We start from the raw sequence: 18,753 nt of genomic DNA on the forward strand, positions 1-18,753 counted from the left end.
GGGTCTCCAAGCCCATCTGTTACATCTGGGTTTCACCCTCAACACGGATATAAGTGCCCCCAACCCGAGCTGGAGGCAGCATCGCCAAAGAGATCTATGTTCCTCACCAGGGCTGTGCAAACCGGCAGGTCATAAGCATCTATCCAAATAGTCTTTCAAATCCATGTGCAGGGAGCATAAAGAGAGTGTAAAATAAACGGTAATAAAGTGAATAAACACGCGTCTCACTCCAGAGCCTTTGAGGTGCTTCTATAAATCAAATTCTTGCCATAATTTGCTCTGTGAGACTGTGCTGAGAAGCAGCATCAAACCTCATCTGCTTTCCTGAGCAGCAGGCTTAGATTTATGGATGTGAGTTCACAGTGGATGCCCGTGCCATTTCAAAGTGGGAAAATAATTTTCGTTGGGAGGGGTTCCAAGAGAAGATTAAACCCTTCACTTTCAGAGATCAGAGTATCAACAACTTTCAGATCAGATATGCCACTGGAATCAGAAGGGAATGGCCAGCATACATATTTTGGAAAAAGACTAAGTTCTCCGAGGAAGAAGCAGATACTGCTGTGGCATAAAAGCATCATCTATAGGCTTAAGCACAGATATCCTCAGGGTCTTTCCAGTTTCCCTGGTGACTTTCAATGTGACCTTGACCAACTCATTCTCTCTTTCTGATTTTTTTTTTAATGTTGGTTGGGGTACTCAATGGGGGAAGAGACCCTAAAAGGCCTTGACCTACCCATAGAGGTGGGGCATGGAAACTACAGGAGGTTCTTGGCTGAAACTCTGGCAATACAGAGAAGGCCATAGTTAGAACGTTCTTCTTCCGGGGCCTGGAAGTCTCCCTCAAAAGGAGTGAGCGCTGTCACCTGTTAATAATGATGATGAGGACGGCAGTGATAGCTTACATTTACATTTCTATACCAGTGCTTTTACAGTCAAGAGAGTAGGGCCACTTTCTGAATGGATACTCAACTTTTATCCACCAGCGCCAGACTATATATAGCTGGCTCTTAATATGTAATTTTTGGATGGATTATATGCTGCCTGTAAGTCTCAGAACAACCCTGCTTGGAACGTGTGATCTCTGTCCCACAAATAAGGAAACAGAGTCTCAGTGAAGGTAAGCAACTCCCCAAGAGACACTCAGTAGGGACCTGGAGGACCTGGGCTTTGAACTTGAGGGTCTCTAAAGCCTGAAACTGCCTCCTTCCTGGTCCTCCAACCACCTCCTTTCTAAGTCTGGGCTCCAAGTTCCCAATCTTGCATGAATGTAAGCATGGTTAAAATATCTCACGTTGACCATTTTTGAACCTAGCTCTGGGGAAGAAGGCTTCCTTGCCTGTCCAGCTTCTAGAGACCACCTGCTTTCCTTGACTCGTGGCCCCTTCCTCCACCTTCAAAGCTATCAATGTAGTGTCTTCAAATCTCTTTCTGACTTCTGGTCTCTGATTCAATGGTTACATCTCCTTCTTTGACTCTGATGCTCCTGCCCCCCTTATAAGGAAGCTGGTGGTTATGTTGAGCCTACTACATGATCTAGGATAATCTCCCCATCTCAAAACCCTTGACTTGATTATCTGTGAATCCCCTTTTGCTCCTTAAGGTAGCATATTTAGAAGTTCCGGGGATGAGGATGCGGCCATCTTTGATTGGCCATTACTGGGCCTACCCGATGGCCTTTGCATTGTGGTTTGATTGACACACTGGCCGGGCCAGAGTACACAATCACATTCCATGTGCACATTCAGCAACCCAGCGACTCAGACATGACTGCCAGAGCCTGCTGATCCCTCCTTCTCAGCATTCATGGGACTTCAAGAGCCCACAGCATTGCCCCTCAAAGTGTGGTCCATGGACCAGCAACATCTGCATCACACGGGAGCTTTCAGAAATGTACATCTCAAGCCCTGTTCCAGACCCACCCATTCAGGGTCTCTGCAGGGACCCCAGGAATCTGGGTGAGCTCAGGTTTGAGAAGCATAGGCCTACGGGGCTCTCCATTCATCTACAGCGAATTGGAGAATGCTGGAACTGACCTGCCTGGGAAGGAGGGGAGGTCTCTGGGCAGAGATCAGGAAGGAAATCAGCACCTCTTCTCAGCAGCCAGTTTTAGCACTGATCCATCTGCAAGGCACCCGGGGGCCCATTGCTTTTCCCCTAAGAAAATCTTCCAGGGCTGGTGAAACCCTTTTAAGTCCACACGGAGCAGGAACAGAGGAGCTGGGGAAGAAGAGATATATAGGAGCCTTAGGAGATCTGGCGGGTCATAAGCATCTGAATTCAAATGGAGATCTGAATGCAAATTCTGGCTGTTTCTTTTCCTGGGCCACGTGACCCTGGGCAAATCACTCCTCCTGTCTGAAGTTAGGCAGGCAATAGGGTACAGTCAACATCCTCCATTGTTGCGGGGATAAAATGCGACGGTAACGTATAGCATGATATCCTATCCAGGTTGGAAATGCAAGTTTGCTGGCTGAAGCTGGACCGGGGGTTTCTTTTTGGGAACAACTCTGATATAGTGCCAAGAGCACTGACCTTGGAACCCAAAGATCCAGGTTTCTGTCTCTGACCTTGGGCAAGTTGCCAAACTGCTTTGCACCTGTTTCCTTATCTGTACCAGGGAGAGAAGAAGACTTCCTTTCCGGTCTGTTGCCAGGCTGAGATAAACTAATGAATGTAAAAGTGCCTGGCAGAGAGTCATAGCTCAATAAGTGTGTGTGGAATCAGGGGAAACAATTTACTAGGCAAATTAATAGTATACACAGTGGTGTCAGGGGAGATATTTGACATGCTCAGGAGAACAAACTTCCCCAGTATGTTAGCAGCCTCTATTTGTTTTACCAACAAGTCATGTTCCAATTACGTGTGAGTCGTCTCTTTGTTAGCACAGGTCTGAGCTGGATCTCAGTTTGGCAACATTTCCTTAGCCAGGACTACAAGTTACCAATGTCCTTGAAAGAATGAAAATAGTCATTTAGTTCTGCTTATGGCCACATTAAGACTCGTCACAACTCCTCGGGGGGCCCGGGTAGCTCAGTTGGTTAAGCATCCGACTTTGGCTCAGGTCATGATCTTGCGGTTCGTGGGTTCAAGCCTCGCATCAGGCTCTGTGCTGACAGCTCAGAGCCTGGAGCCTGCTTTGGATTCTGTGTCTGCCTCTCTCTCTGTCTCTCTTCTGCTCTCTCTCTCTCTCAAATGAATAAACATTAAAAAAATTAAAAAAAAAAGACTTGTCACAACTCCTGATGACCCTGTGTGGCTGATGGACTGGGAGGATGCACGTCTGTCCCTGCTCCTGTGCTCTGAGAATCAGTCTTTCCTTCTCGGGGTTGCAGGCCTTAGAACCCAGGATGACCTCCAGGGCCCATACAAATCCGCAGCAAAAGAGACTTCGAACGACGGTTTGAAAGGTTGTGACGGATACCCTCTACAGAAGGGTTGGTTCTTAGCGGCATCTCTGAGTGTTGGCACAGTAGCATCATAGAAAAGTAGTGTTGGCACAGCTTTGGAGCTGGACCGACCTTTGTTCAAATCCACACTCTGCTGCCCTCCAGCAGTGACTCTGTGCCTCCCCAAGCCTCAGTTTTCTCATCTGTAAAATGGGCTCCAGGACACCCATTCGATGCTGGTGAAACTGACAGGAATGTTTACATAACAGGTGCCCAATACAAACCCTGGGCCGTCACATGCCCAGTAGCTCTTTTCAGCCCCCATCACGCTGATGAAGCACATGGTCCTCTGCAGGCCTTCTTACCAGAAAGAGAGAAAATTCATTGTCGTCTTTGTGGCCCACTGCTTGGCACACAGTAGGCACGCAGTGCATGTTGGTTGGTTGAATCTCTGAGCAGCTGATCCAAGCAAATCACTTAGGAGAATCAAAGCGATGGATGTATAACCAAACGGCCTGGTTATTCCTGCGGCCCTTCTCAATTAGACAGGCATCTGACTGATGCGTTCATGACTGGCCACAGTGGCCCCCAAATAGCTACTATCAGAATCAGCCTGACGTTGGTCAATTTGGACATCTCCAGACCTGAGCAGAGTTTACATTTGATTCCCTAAACTAATTTCCCCAAAGTAAGATCACTGGTAGAGTTCTTTTCATGTTCCTTGTATAAATGTCTGTTTAATCACCATCCTGTCTCCAGCACTCCAATAACGTGTACATTTCCCCCTTAATCACTGTTTCAGCTCTGCAAAGAAACGAAATGGTTGGCCGAAAAGCTTGGGCCATCTGCAGTTGTTAAGCCCTATTTTCCCCTGACCGCTCACTTGGATGGAGGACTTCTCGGCTAAATCCCTTTGGTCATTTGGCACGTGCCCTCATTTCACAGAGGAAGATCCTGAGGCCAGAGTCACTGAGGCTGCACTGGTTGGTCTTCTCACTGCACACAACCCCCTCCCCCCCCACCCCAGCCCCCATGCTGCTCCTTCATCGAGCTACACAACATGCATCTAGCTGCATGCACCTTTGTGGTCATGAGGACTTGGGTTCGAATTCCAGCGCTGTCATCTGCTGGCTCTGTGACTCCAGGCAGACTACAGTCCCCCCCACCCCCCACCACCCCGCCGAGAGCTGCAGTTCCCTATCCATAAAGTGCGAACGATCACACAACCTTTTAGGGTTATCCCGAGAACTGAGATGGCAAGAGGTACGCCCAGCCCGGGCCTGGAGTATCACAGCTGCCCAGCACTACTTGACTTCGTCCTTCACTCAGAACACTCACCGCAAGTAATAATAATGGAAATAGCTCACATTTATTGAGTCCTTTACTTGGTGCCAGAAACTGTTGTAAGCATTTTACATGTATTAGCTCGTTTATTCGTCTTTTCTCCAAAGGCAAAAGTATCTTTCTTGCCTCCCTAAAGCCATCCATCCTCACAACTGCTGTACGGCCTGGCCTAGCACCATTTCAACAGAATTTGCTGATTTTAAACAATATGTTGCTAGAATGATTTCTTGTTTTCTGTCGCTGGCTCAGAGCAGCCAGCCTGCTTGCTGTGACAAAATGTGATGAAACCAAATGCTGTTTCCTTGGCTTTTAGTACATACGACTAGTCCAAAATCTGGACTCAAGGTTGACCCCAGCACAAGGGGGTGAGCAATGGGGGAAAAGTGCAGGGAGGGGTGGCCCTGATGGAGGTAGGAATGGGGGTGGGGCACAGATGACACAGATAGGGACACTCCATGGTCTAAGAGCCAGTAGCAGAAGGAGTCAGAGATTTGCTGCAAAGTTAAAAAAAACAGTTTGGCCCCCAAACATCACACCATTGCATTATCACAGGGTCCGCTCTACTCCTCAGCACCTCCAGCCCCTCCCTCCAGGTGCCCTGAACCACTCTCAGGATCTAGAAGCCTGTGTTCTATCTTATCTGCACTCTCGTTTGTACATGCTGTCCCCTCTCTCTGAAATCCCCTCCCTCCTTCCTTGTCTGCCTTGGAACTCCTACTGATCCTTCAAGACTCAGCTCAGATATCACTGCCTCCAGGAAGCCATCAGAGAGGTCCCCAGTCTGACCGAGGTACTCCCCTAAGCTCACCTAGCAGCTCCGCGCTCCTTCCCGGTATCTGTCCACACACCTCTTTCCTCAACAAGAATGAATGGAGGACACACTGCGAGCTTTATTTAGTTCTATAGCCCCCAGCAGCTAGTATAGAGCTTGATGTACAGTTGACACTCAACAGACGCTGGGTGATTGAGTGACTGAACCCGGAAATGAGCATATCCCCACTCAGAGAAGCGGTCATGATAAGATATGATAATTACATTAAGAATAATTAATCACTGTTACCCCCAGATACTGTGCCAGTCTCTTTATCCAGATTATACAACAGCTCTCATATACTGAGCACCTGCTGCTATGCAAGAGCCGGCCAGCGTCTACACACATGTTATCTTCAGCCCAGCAGTGTGGGGCAGGGCTGCCCGAGGCACACAGCTAGAAAGGGGCAGTGCCAGAGGCCCAAGCTAGGTCTGCCCGACACTTCTCCCTGAACCGTGCCTCCTGCCAGAGAGGGTCCACTGCTCTTGGTTCTTCACGCTGCAGACCCTCAACAGCCTCTGTCAGCCCCTGCTCCCAACCCCTCAGTCCCTCTTTGCAGGCACCAGTCCCAGATAGCTCGGCCTCGTGGTGCGGCACCCTGTCCACTCCCTGGGAAGGCTGCTCCCTTCCGCCCCCTCCCCCCCACCCAGGACAACCCAGAAGGGCCAGGGTGTGTTGAGCCCGAGGTCCACAGCTGGTGCCAAGGAAACAAACGGGCATTCGGAAGCGGGAGCTGCTTTGTCTGGCAGCGGAGCGATTAACCCTTGCGCAGCAGCAAAAAACAGAGCGGCTGCAAATAAACACATCCCAAATGGGCCTGGAGAATAAAGGCCAACTGACACCTCCCCACCATACGCATCTCTCCCTTGCCACGTTTATTTCCAGAGGTGATACAAGCTAGATGGAATGAGGCTTTGGGGGCAGCCAGCATACTCCCCCAAAGGCTTCTCCTGAAGCCCCATTCTCCACCTGTTGCACTGGTCCTCTTAGGGGTTGGGAAGCAGAGGGATCGAGGTGCTCAGCAATGCTGCTCCCCACTCTCTCCCCCTCCAACCCCAAAAGGAATAAATGCCCAGAAACTGCCTGGGCATTTCCTTACGAGAAATGCCTTCCACTGGTGTTCCTGGGAGAAATTAAGCCAAGAGTCTTGGAGCGGGTCATCCAGGACAACAAGGAGTCTTGGGGGGGTACCTGGTGAAGGAATTCATTCCCCAAACCTTTCCTCAACACTTATTATGTGTTGGGCTCTGTGTTGGGTGCTGGAGAGATCAGGGGAGTCAGACATGACTCCTGCCGGGGTCTGGAGGGGGGGAGACAGACACAGACCAGTAGGTAGGTGTGAGGGCTGACACCCAAATGGGGTGGTAAAGGGGCAGAAAAGAGGAAGGTATCAGTTGCTTGGTGATGAGAGGGGCAGAGTGGGGCAGTCAGGACAGGCTCCAAAGTAGGAGAAACCCCCAGGGCTGGATGCTGAAGGATGACTCGTGTCCTGGGGCAGACAAAGCAGTCTGTGTGTGTGTGGTGGTGGGGGGAGGGGAGGGGGGACTTACAGCAGCAAAGAAAGGCAGAGAGGCCCGGGGAGCAGTAATCCAGACATTGGGAAGCCTGTTGGCAGAGTTTAAGTATGTGGTGCCAGAAAGGGTGTGGCAGGAGGTAAGGCAGGACACAGGTGCAGCACCTGAGAACAGTGGATCCACCGAGGGGTTTTAAGGAGTGGGATGATATGCTTTGAGGGGACCTTTAGGAAGACTACTCTGGCTACAGGGCATGGGATGGGTGCGGAGGGGAAGGACCACGGAGCCGGAGGCCAACAGACCAGTTAGGAGGCTGATGCCATTTCAAGGCAACATTTTTATGGGGGCCAGCACAATTTTCAGAGCTCTTACCTGTGCATATACATGCATTTACGCATCTGTCTCTCTGTCTGCCTCTCTGTCCATCGATCCATCCATCCATCCCTCTACCCACCCGACCATCCATCCATCCATCTATACACTCACAACAAATACGGTATTTTGGTACCTCCACTAGAGGGAGAAGGAAACTAAAGAACAGAGAGGCAAAGCCACTTGTCTGAAGGCGCACAGTAAGTGGGAGGACTTGAACCTCAGCGCAGTTGTGCTGTATGCTCTCAACCACTGCACTATTGTACCACTCCATCAGAGACGACAAAGGCCCGAGTCAGGGGGCCTATGTAGTTAGAGGAAAATATGCCTGATGGGCCAGCTCTGTATCTGATGCTCCCCCGAAATAGCTTCTGGCTTCCACGGACAGAGGGGTGCAGCCTTTCATGTGAGGTCCTTGGAAAAAAAAGCACGAACTGTTAGGGGACTGGAAAGTCCCCGGGGCAGGGTCATGATAGGAAACCACTAGGGGTCCCTTGAGTGCCCAGGAACACATACTTGGGGAAGGGAGGTATATCCTTTGCTGGGGTGTGTGTGCGCCTGCAAGCTCTTCTGATGAAGGGAGGCAGGGTACCGGCGAGTAGGAGAAGGGTGTACCCCAGTGGGAAGGGGCCTGATCGCTTCAACTCATGGCCGTACCTGCTAGGGAGACTGAGGTCCGGTGGCTTCTGAAGGGGCTGTATGCTTGCTGCAGCAAGCTCCTGTTGCATGGTGGGGTCCCGTAACATGTGGCCAAGGTTATGACCGCCTGCACCACCTGGGGCAGCTCTGCTTTCCACTCTCCCGGCCATGCTAAGGCAAGGAGGGATAGGAATTGGTAGGCGTTGGGGAGAGCAAGAGTCCTGCCCAGGGGTCTTCTAATAGAAGAGCGGTCCAGGCTCAGAGAAGAAGGCGACGTGTGGCTTCTGTGTGATGCATCTGATGGCATGCAGAGTTAGACTTTCAACTTGGCTGGCTCTGAGCTTTGGACAGCCTTGAGGAGCCTCATTTTCCTCATCTTTAAAATGGGAATGAAACTCATTGCTAACACAGAGGTTGTGTGAGTGTCAGATGTGAACACTGGCTGTTAGCATGCCATTCTGCCCTCTTTGCACAGCCATCGTCAGAGATGCACGATTCTATTTGGCGGGCCGTGTCGTACAACTTGAAGCGGGAAACAGGGGTTGCTGATAACTGAATGCAACGTTGAACTTCAATCTAACTTTAGGGGCTGCTAGTTTGTGGTCAGCCAAACAATAAACAAGGCATCGCTACTCTCTTTCCTTTGTCTCTGTAGAACTCAGAATTGTGTTTGAAGTCTGAAAGGAGTCGCTTAGCAGCACACGTTAACAGCATTTCCTGCTTGCTGAAGCAGGGGAGCCACTAGGTAGGGATTCTTCAAAGGCATGCTGGAAAGCCCAGAAAATAAGGGATGTTTTGGAAGTGGAAGAATCAGGGATGCCCCACATAAACCAAAACAAGGAGGATAACATTGGAGCCAGGGTCACCATCCTAGACAGGGACTTGCCCAATTAGCCAATCAGAGGCCTGGCCTGCCTGGCATCCGGGCCAACACCTGTTGGAGCAGCCGCATCTCTTTACCATCACAGGAAAAGCTTTGTCAGACACAAGACTGTCAGGGGTGAGGCAAAGGGGCTGGTTAAATCATCATCAGAGCATCGCAAATAAACACACAGCCAACCTTCCCTGCACTAGTGGAAAAACCCAAACCCACCTAAGGGGCATTTACACACGAATGACTGGACAGGCTTGTCCCACGCTGGGGCTTGGCACAAGAACTCCTCCACGGCAGACCGTGCGAGGCAGATACCTTCTGTCTGACAGCTGCATTATCCAGACCCACAGCATGGGGGAACCAGCACAGCAAATGGTTTACAAACCAGGAGCACAGCTTCTCCTGGCCCCTGCTGTTGGAATCAATATCTCTCTACTAGGCTGCTCTCCCCACTGCAGGGGCGTGGCTCCTCTAGACCAGGGCCCACACTCAACTCATGGGGTCAAGGGCCCCGCTCATGCCCACCATGGCTCAAATCCCCTGGGTGCTTGAGACAGAGCTTTGAAAAAGTAGCAGAAGGGGCTGCCGACTCCTCCACCTCACTGGCTACAGCTTTGGCGTTGGTTAACATCCTGGGCGTTTCCTCCAAAGTTCCCCCTCCTCCCCTCCAGACTCCAAGTGCTTTGCAACTCAGGCATAAGCTGCTTAGAGCAGTGCAGTTCTGCTGATGGCTCATTTTTAAAGAGCTTCCTGATGGTTTCCCCAAAGACAAGCCCACAAGTAAGACGTGCTTCTCTCTCTTCCCATCCCTTCACCGCGGACACAGGGCAGCTGCCTGCAGTCCTGTGGACCTGGGGGTGACGTCCGGGACAAAGAGGGCTAGCACTCACAGAGGGACCAGAAAGAGCAGAGTTGGGGGTTTGGGGGCTAACACAGGAAGGAGAGAGGCCGGGACAGGCGAGCGAGGCCACCCCTCCTACAGTGGTGTCCAACTTCCCTCAACCTGGAGGTCACCGCTCAGGGGACCTAAGAGCGGGATCCGCCTGGGCGTCCTGGAATGATGTCATGGCCAGCGGCCTGGTGTCCTGCCCGGGGCGGGGTGGGGGGGGGGGCGGCGGGGAGGGCCTACTGACTCTGGAGCGTGGGGGAGCAGGGGGAAGCGGGTGCGCGCGGAGGGCAACTCACAGAGGAGAAGTTGTGCGGCCCGCAGAGCTCGCCCCGGTACTTGCAGGAGAGCAGCATGTCCTCAAGCTGGTGGCCCAGGCGGTCCATGAAGGCGGCGCTGATGCCCTCGAAGTGGCGCGGCGGCAGGAAGAGGCGGAAGTCAGCCAGCTTGCGGAACCACTGGCGGCGCGGCTCATCGCCCCGCAGCAGCTCGCTGACCAGCGGGCGTGCGGTGCGGTTGGGAAGCAGCAGCCCGAGCCAGTGGCCGGCGTAGTAGAGGTCCCCCTTGGAGAGGCGCGGGAAGCGCAGGGGGTTGTTGTTGCACACGGTGACGGCGGGGAAGGGCAGCTGGCGGCTCCACTCGCGGTGCACCCGCGTGTGCGACGGGAAGCTGAGCCAGTAGAGCAGGCGGTTCGAGGACCAGGACAGCAGCAAGCCGAGGGACGTGCAGAAGGCCAGCACCCACAGCGCCCGCCGCTGGAAGGAGCCCCCCGCCGCCGTGCGCCCGGCGCACATGTGCCGCAGCCCGTGCAGTTTAGCGCGGCTCAGCGACGGCCGCCCCCTGCGGGCGACCCCCGGCCCCTGCAGCGCCCGCTCGCGTTCGCCGCCCCTGTCGCCCCCGGGCTGCCCGGCCGCCGCCACCGCCGCCGGCGCCGGCTCCTCGCGGGCCATGCGGAAGCGTCCCGGGCCGGTGAGCGCGGCCGCGGGCAGCCGGGCTCCGCCGCTCCGGCTCATTCATTCAGCCCGCGGCTGGCGGCAGCGGCGGCGGCCCCGGCCGGGAGGAGCCGCCATGGGAGTCCGCAGCAGCAGTGGAAGCAGCAGCAGCAGCCGCCGCGCGCAGCCCGCGCCAGGGAAGCGTGCGCCCGAAAGGAGCTCCGGTGGCGCGGCATGCCCGCCCGGCGCCGCCGCCGCCGCCTCCGCGGGCGCCCGCCCGGGACTGAGCGCTGCCTCGGCCCGCCGCCCCTGGCTCTGGCCTCTCCCGAGCGCCGCGCGGGCTCTCCGGGCCCCTAGTCTTCCTGGAGAGTGCCTGGCCCGGCCGCTACCTCTGGAGGGGCCCCACCGGGCGCCGCCTCTCCGGTGCCCGGGCGCTGCGCCCGCCTCCCCTCGTCCTGGACCTCGGGGGACCCTGCGCCGAGTCCCCCCTGCTCCGCCTAACCCCAGCTTTTACGCTGGTCCGGGGAGAGCAGCCACTCGGCCACCATGCCTGATTTGGGCATCCCCAAGGGCCCCGCCAGCCCAGCCGGTAGCCCAGCGGTGCTGGGACCCGGGAGAGAAGGCTCCGGGGAACGAGCGCCCCCAGAGGCGCACCGCGGCTCGGGCGCGGCGGGTGGGGTGGGTGTGTACCGGGGCGAGGGGTCGCCCGGCCCGCTGCTGCGCTCTCTCCCTTCGCGGCGAGACCCGCTCGCGGCTCCTCGGGCTGCGCTCGGCCGAGACCCTCGAAGGCTCCCCTTAAGTCCCGCGCTGGAGCCCTGCGTGCGACGCGCCCGCTCTCGCCCGGGGACCGGTGCTTCTCCGGGAGTCCTTCGGGAGGCTGCTCGCTGCTGGGCCCCTTCCGGGCTGCTGGCCAGAAGAAAGTGTCGCTTCTCCCCTCGACTCTCCGGGGTGCCTCGAGTCTCCAGAAAAGCCCGGCCTCGCTGTCCCCTGCCTGTTCTTCTCCCTGCCCCGGCGGCGCCAGGAGCTGGGGACTGCGGAGCCCCGGCTGCACCTCTCGGCGGGGTGACCCGGACTCGCTGTTCGGCGCGTCCTTCTCTCGAGACTCCGAGCCCGCGGCGGCGGCGGCGGCGCTGGCGGCGCCGGCTGCGTTCCTCTCCCGGTTGCCCGGGCCCTCCTCCGGGCCCCGGGCGAACTTGGGCAGCGGCCGCCCGACGCTGGCGCGGCTCGGCTTCGAGCACCTGCTCCTCGGCTCGCTGGCCCCACGGCTTCGGGCGGGCGGGGCGGCGGCGGCGAGCGCTGTGCGCTCCTGGAGACGCGGTGCTGACGCGCCCGGCTCCTCCTCGCTGCATTTTAATTCCTGGCCACTGTGGCCGCTGCACACCGAGCGGGAAGCCTCTTGCTGGAGCTGGCCCGGTGGTGGTGGGGTGCACTGCACAGATGTGCCGGGTGTGCGGGCTCGTGGGAGAGGTGTGGGGCAGAGCCGTTGTGTTTATGCGGGGCCGTGTGTGAGAGCACTTCGGAGCGGGAGACGGGCCGTACGGAGTGAGCCGCTGTGTAGTGTGGGCCTGTGCGCAAGTACACAGTGTGTGTGGCGAGGGGAGTCCTGCGTCCAGTACGGGGAGTGTGAACGGGTATTTCTGCCCATCTCCTGCATGTGAGCTCGTTTGCAGCCGATGAACTGTGGTTATCTGAGTGTCTAGGACAGCGTGTCTGTGACGGGGTGTGTGTGTGTGTGTGTGTGTGTGTGTGTGTGTGTGTGTCCGGGCGCTTAGTGGGTGGTGGGTATGAATGGGTGTGTTGATGGGTGTGCGGATGCATAGCAAGGTTTCTGGGTGTGCTGTGTGCGGTGCCGTGCTGTGTGTTGAGGTGTGGAAGTGGTGACTGGGCCTCTGGCAAGATGGGCTCTGCCTCTCACGAGCTTCCCAGGGGTGCTCCCCCCCCACCCCCCACCACTGGGCTGGGAGCCCTCAGCCAGCACAGCTCTCCCAGGAGGGCAGGAGGGAGGAGTGTCACTTCCCAGGACAGGAGGCTCCATCTCTGCCATTCTCACACCTGGGATCCTGCAGCCAGTTGGCTGACGTCGCCCTTCCCTCCTGGGAAGGCTCAGGGCTTCCACCAACCCCTGGGAACCTTTGGACGTTTTTATTTAGCCTTGAAGCATACAGTGCAGTTGTAACTTCACTTCACAGGTGAGACTGGCAGGCCAAGGACTTGGCCAAGGTAATACAGCCTGCAAGTGGTGGGCTGGGATTCTGCACCCAGGTCCCCAAAGCCCTAGCTGTTTGTACTGCACCCCACGGCCTTACGGTTTGCACTCTCTGGGCCAGGTGCCTTGAGCGCAGGGCTGGAATCCTGCTTCTGCAACTACCTGGCAATGTGTGGTGCGCAGTGGGTCTCCACCCATACCTCAGATTGACCCCCTGAGGCCTCCCTGGGAGAGCTGACACTTCAGCCCCATTACTCCATGGGATAAAGGAGTTTTCCAGACATTTTCCAGAGAGTGGATTTTGATAGGGGTTGTGGGCTGGGGTGAAAGGATCCCAAAGGTAGCAGGGCACTTAGTGAAGTTGGGGATTTTGGGGTTTGGGTCTGGAGAGGAATCTCACCCACTTTGTGATGACTTATTAAGGGTGCTCCCTGCAGATGTGTTGAATTAGCCTCCGAGTATCTGAACGGTGCAGTGCTAGGCTGGTTTTCCCTCCTCAGTGACCTGGGGGGGTTGCACATCCTGTTGGCCTGGTAACTCCCTGCATCTGGTCTCTGGGGAAGAGGATATCTGAGCCCCAGTCAACTTCACTCACCCACACACATATTTGCACACACACACCTGGAGGCCCTTCTCATTCACCAGCGGAAAAAGCTAGTGAAGTGGGTTTTGCTGAATTTCTGTTTTGGATTTGGTTCCTTGGAGCTGTCTGTTACTGGCTTTGGGGTGGGGGGAAGGTTCTGAATCTGCCAGTTTTGTGGGGCTTCAAACAGAGCCTGGTCCTGGAGGTCCTGCGGGTTGCTGCAGTGACACACGTCCCAGCTAAGGTGGGGCCACCTTGTGAGCACAGTGCAGTTGCTAAAGCAGCAGCCGGGGGGTATTGTAACACATCAGACTGTATTATAATAAATAACATTTTCCCGAGTCCTAATTCTAGGCTGGCACAGAGTTAGAGAAACCTTTAGGACGTTTTATGTTTCTGATATGTTCAACTGCTGGGGGCTTTTCCTTTCCTGGCAGTTTCCCCTTTAAAATGTACACATGCTACTTTTTGCTTGCCCGAATATCTTCTGTGTCATGGGTTTTCCCGTTAATTCTCCAGATGGATTGCTTTTCCAGAGAGAGAAGAGACATCCCGCATAGGCTCCCGGGGTCTTGACACAGAAATCCAGAGGTAGACACAGGGATGGCTGGTGACCTTAAGCAAGGATCAATGGCTCTCTCCCTGGCACACATATGCAGTGAGCTCCCTACCCCCCACACCCTCCTGGACCAATGCTTCCACCGGCTGGGCAAAGTCTACTCTTTCTTCAAACCAGCTTAAGCATCGCCTCCTAGGAAATTGGATCCATCATAGCCCTTGGGGGAGACCTTGTCACTGTGTGTGTCCAGGTTTTTCTTCTGGACGTGAGCCCTTTGAGGACAGGAACTACACCTCATTCATGTTTGTGTCCCTACCTCTTAGTTAGTGCCTAGCACATTGAGGAAACACACCAAGACAGGGAGAGGGGAAAGGAACTAGAATTTCTTGAGTATTTCTGTATGCCACGCATTGCACTGGGCATGTAAACATATTTAATTTCTCAGTCCAACCCTGCAGGGGAGGGGTTTTTGTCCTCTTTTTTACATTTGTGAGCCAAGGGCTCAGAAAGCAGGAATTGAACTAAGCTCTAACTCATTCTTAAGATTTTTCCCTTTCCACCGTTCTGCTTGCAAAAGTAGAACAATAAATAATAATAAACATGTAATAAAATATGAGGTGGCTGGGTGGCTCAGTTGGTTAAGCGTTCAGCTCTTGACCTAGGCTCAGGTCATGATCTCATAGTTCTTGGGTTCGAGCCCCGCGTCGGACTGTGCATTGACAGTGCAGAGCCTGCTTGGGATTCTCTCTCTCTTCCTCTCTCTGCCCCTCCCTGCTCTCCCCTCTCCCCAAATAAATAAATCAACTTAAAAAATAAAATAAATACAGGGCTTCTTAAGCACTAGGGCCTGTTCTAAGTTACTCACACTGAAAACCAGGGTTCTAAGTGTTTAATCCTCAAAATAATCGTATGAGGTAAACACTATGACTTTCTCTACTTCAAAGAAGTGGAATCCTCGCCACAGAGAGGTTGAGCTACTCACCCTAAGCCACACAGCTACTAAGCTGCAGGACAGCCTCTGAATCCAGGCAGTCTAGCTCCATCCCCCATGCTCTCAACCCCTACCCCTTACGTCTCTGCCCTCACAGCTACATTGAATGACAGCGCATGTGAATTAGCTTTCCCGTCCTGGCAGGCTCGCTTGGCCAGATAAACACACTCACGAGGCAGCACACAAGCTGACCCACATAACCTTTCCACCAAGAAATTAGAATTTAGCATTGTGATTTCCCAATAATAAGCTTTTAAGGAAAGCTCCCTTTTCTTGTCTATCTCTGAAACATCTGTTGCTCTACACCTGGCATCCTGGCTGTCTCTCCTGCATGATGTTTCTCTGCTGGCCAGCCAGCCCTCATTCTGCTGTGCGGCTACCACCATAATTACAATGCTCTTTCTCCCATCAGATGAGTTTGTTGGGAGGGGGAGGTCAATTTAGGCTAATGTGACTTTCTGTTTTTATAACCCACTGTTTGGAGCCAACACTCTCGTTGGCTTGATCTGGCTTCACGGGAGCCCCCGGTGTTCCTGTTTACCCCTCGTCTCTGCTACTCAGGGGCTCGGCCTTGGAAAGTGTCTTGAGGGGCCACCTACCCCTCAGGGTAGGCGCAAAGGGGAACTCTTCAAAATACTTTTTGGAACCAGAGTACGCTGATGCCGAAAGGGGTTCCAGCAGTCTGCCTGCCTAGCAACCTCTTCAAGGTCAGTCTTTTCTTCTCAGGGGAAACGTTACCAGTCATCGAAACCATTTATCCTGTATTTTCTGCCCTTGAAGTGGGATCTTGGAGGTCAACGTCCTTGACAAGTGACCACCCAGCCCTGCAGAGCGTGAGTCCACCAAGCCCTTTACCCTGGACCTGGTCCTCCCAGACCCCAATCTTCCTTCTGTTGGCTGTGGGTTCTTATTTGCCATCTTACCTCTGGGCTTTAGTGTAGGTGGTGGGTGGCGAGAGAAGACAGTAACAATGGGTTCTGGGTGTCCCTGCTTAGAGTGCCGAGTGCACTTTCTTTTAGGACTCCACTGCTCATGGTAACTAATCAATACGATTTGTAGCACTAGAGGTCACTGATCTTATGGGGGCAGGTGGGCTTTTGTGGGTTGGCCTGTGCACCCAAATCTCTTTTTTCTCTTTCTCTTGTTTTCCATCTCTGTACTGCCCTTGGCTCTCTGTCACTCTGCCTCCCTCTCCCTCCCCTTTCTCTTTTCTCCTTTTCTTTCTTTTCTCCCAACCTCTGCCTGAAGCCTAGTGGTGCTATCTTATACCTCCTTAGCTCAGCTACTGGTGGCCTCTGAGGTCATCATAGAGGTGGCTGTAGAGTCACAGGACCTGAGCAAATGTCCAGTGGTCATGATAAGGATTCCTGCACTGGTGGACAGAGCAAGGAGGACTTCTCCATTGTGGTTCTTAGCCTATTGCACAATCATTGGTCCTCGCTCCTGCCTCCCCCCGACCTTGGGGCTGGCATTGGAGTTGCTCATCCATATTACCTTTCCACGTGCCTTGGCATCTCTACTGCTTTTCCTTCTCACTGCATGGCCTTCTTGTGTTACACTTGACCTCTCCTAGTTCCCTCTTTTTCTGGGCCCTTTCTTAGACTCACCAGACATCCATCTATCTATTGATCTATCCATCTATCTATCATTTATTTATCTTGCCCTCTTGGCCATCCTCATTTTATTGGAATTCAAACTCTCAGCTGTCCACCCTTCACCAGCACTAAATCCCAGGGATCAGAGAGCCCACAACAACCAGAGAAAGATCACGGGGCTGGAAGGACAGGCCCAGAGGAGAGAGCGGGGAGGCTCGTGCTCTGCAGGGCTGGAGGGAGCTCTACTGAAGCACAATGCTCCACATTGAATGGCAAATCCTGAGAGCTGGGAGCTGGATATTAAATCTAATTGGACCCCTTCACTCTCACAGGGGGAGGAAGCCGAGGTCCAGAGGGGGGCGGGGGGGAGGCTTGGTATAAATCATTCAGATACTGAACCAGAATCCAAATTCCAACTTCTGGCTCACTCTCTGCTCACCCTATGAAATAACTTTTTAAAAATCCATTTTGAAATCAGTAATGTATTCACATGGTTTGAAAAAGACAGAAGAATAAAGAATCTGGTTAGAAAGTCTGTCTACCCCTTCCCCTCCCCCAGCCACCCATTTTCCCTGGAGGCAACTAATGCTATCAATTTGTTGTATAATCTATTAGCAATACTTAGTGAATGTACATATGTGTGTTTAGTCTCCATATGTCCCCCTTTTCTTACATGAATGCTTGCATTCTGTGAATACCATTTACTAGAGTAATTGTAGTCCATGCTTTTCACACTTCCCACCCCCCTTACTTCCCTGTATTTTCAGTTGTTTTATGGTTGCCTCCCTCTTCTGTTATTTCCCCCAACTTCTCATTTCACATTGTCCTGCTCTCCCATCCAACAAGGACAGAGGGTCCTATGACAAGGTGGTACACAGAGCTTGTCATTTTATTATCAGATTTTTCATTAACTCTTTGCTAGAAACACTGATGGCTGGAAGCTCTTGTGGAGATAATTTCAAACAGCAGGCAATGCAAAGATATATACCTTTGCCTCTGAAGAATATTACAAAATGTATTCACATAGGATTTCATTTCCTGGTCATATTCTACTTAGACTAATTATAACACACACACACACACACACACACACACAGGGTGCCCTGAGCACACAGATCTGGTTAGTTTGGAGAGGTGGTTGAAAGATGCATTGGTTGGCAGAGAAAGCCAGTTTGGGATTCAGAAGTTTCTGTGATTAATACAGAGTGAGTAAAACATACCACAGAGAGAACCATAGGGTGTCAATGCCTCATGATCTTAATGACCATGTAGTTACATTTAGAAGAGGAAATTGATGTACAGAGTTTAGTAACTTGTCCCTGGTCACTGGGAAGTTGATCTGATGATAGGGATGATCGTGGTGATTATGATGATGATGGTGTTGATGGTGGTGATGATGGTGATGGCAATGATATGGTGATGGTGATATTTGATAGTTCACATTGATTGAACACTAACTATGTGTCAGGTACTGTGTTTAGTGAACATGCATTAGCTCACACAATCCTCAGAGCAATGCATGAGATATGTACCACCATTACAGCCACTCGACATAGGAGGAAACTGAGGCAAAGATTGGATAAGTGACTTGTCCAAACAGTGGCTAGACTCAAGCCCAGGTATTTGGGCTCTAGAGTACAAGGTCTTAATTAAGTTGGTTGTAATTAGTTGAAAGTGATAACTGTACAGGTATTTACTGAACACCTAGAGCATGTCATGAGCTGTCTTTGGCACTGGGAATGTGATGTCTATTCAGATTGGTCCCTGCCTCAGCTTACAGTCTAGTGGACGATGTGGGTAAAACATAGATAATTTTCTTTTTTTTTTTAATTTTTTTTAACCTTTATTTATTTTTGAGACAGAGAGAGACAGAGCATGAACAGGGGAGGGGCAGAGAGAGAGAGGGAGACACAGAATCGAAAGCAGGCTCCAGGCTCTGAGCCATCAGCCCAGAGCCTGACACGGGGCTCGAACTCATGGACCGCGAGATCATGACCTGAGCTGAAGTCGGATGCTTAACCGACTGAGCCACCCAGGCGCCCCAAACATAGATAATTTTCA

General features: G+C 53.1%; 1 protein-coding gene and 1 long non-coding RNA gene across 3 annotated transcripts in view; one reads left to right on the plus strand and one right to left on the minus strand.

Annotated features, from left to right (window-relative positions):
* Positions 1-18,753, minus strand: part of ASIC2 (acid sensing ion channel subunit 2) — a 1,018,759-nt gene that overhangs the window by 256,766 nt on the left and 743,240 nt on the right. The window contains exon 1 of one of the 2 annotated variants that reach the window (XM_060647781.3): positions 10,126-10,839. The exons of the other annotated variant lie outside the window; for it this stretch is intronic. Within the exon in view, the coding sequence (XP_060503764.1) occupies positions 10,126-10,839 (714 nt within the window). Of the gene's footprint in view, positions 1-10,125; positions 10,840-18,753 lie in introns of those variants that run through there. 2 annotated transcript variants of the gene reach the window in all.
* The window catches only part of LOC144614323 (uncharacterized), a 143,811-nt gene continuing 140,459 nt past the window's right edge, over positions 15,402-18,753 (plus strand). The window contains exon 1 of the long non-coding RNA XR_013552037.2: positions 15,402-15,804. This is a non-coding gene — a long non-coding RNA (uncharacterized LOC144614323). The remainder of the gene's footprint in view (positions 15,805-18,753) is intronic.

Source organism: Panthera onca, chromosome E1 (genome assembly GCF_046562875.1).
Source record: "Panthera onca isolate mPanOnc1 chromosome E1, mPanOnc1 haplotype 2, whole genome shotgun sequence".
NCBI lineage: Eukaryota > Metazoa > Chordata > Mammalia > Carnivora > Felidae > Panthera > Panthera onca.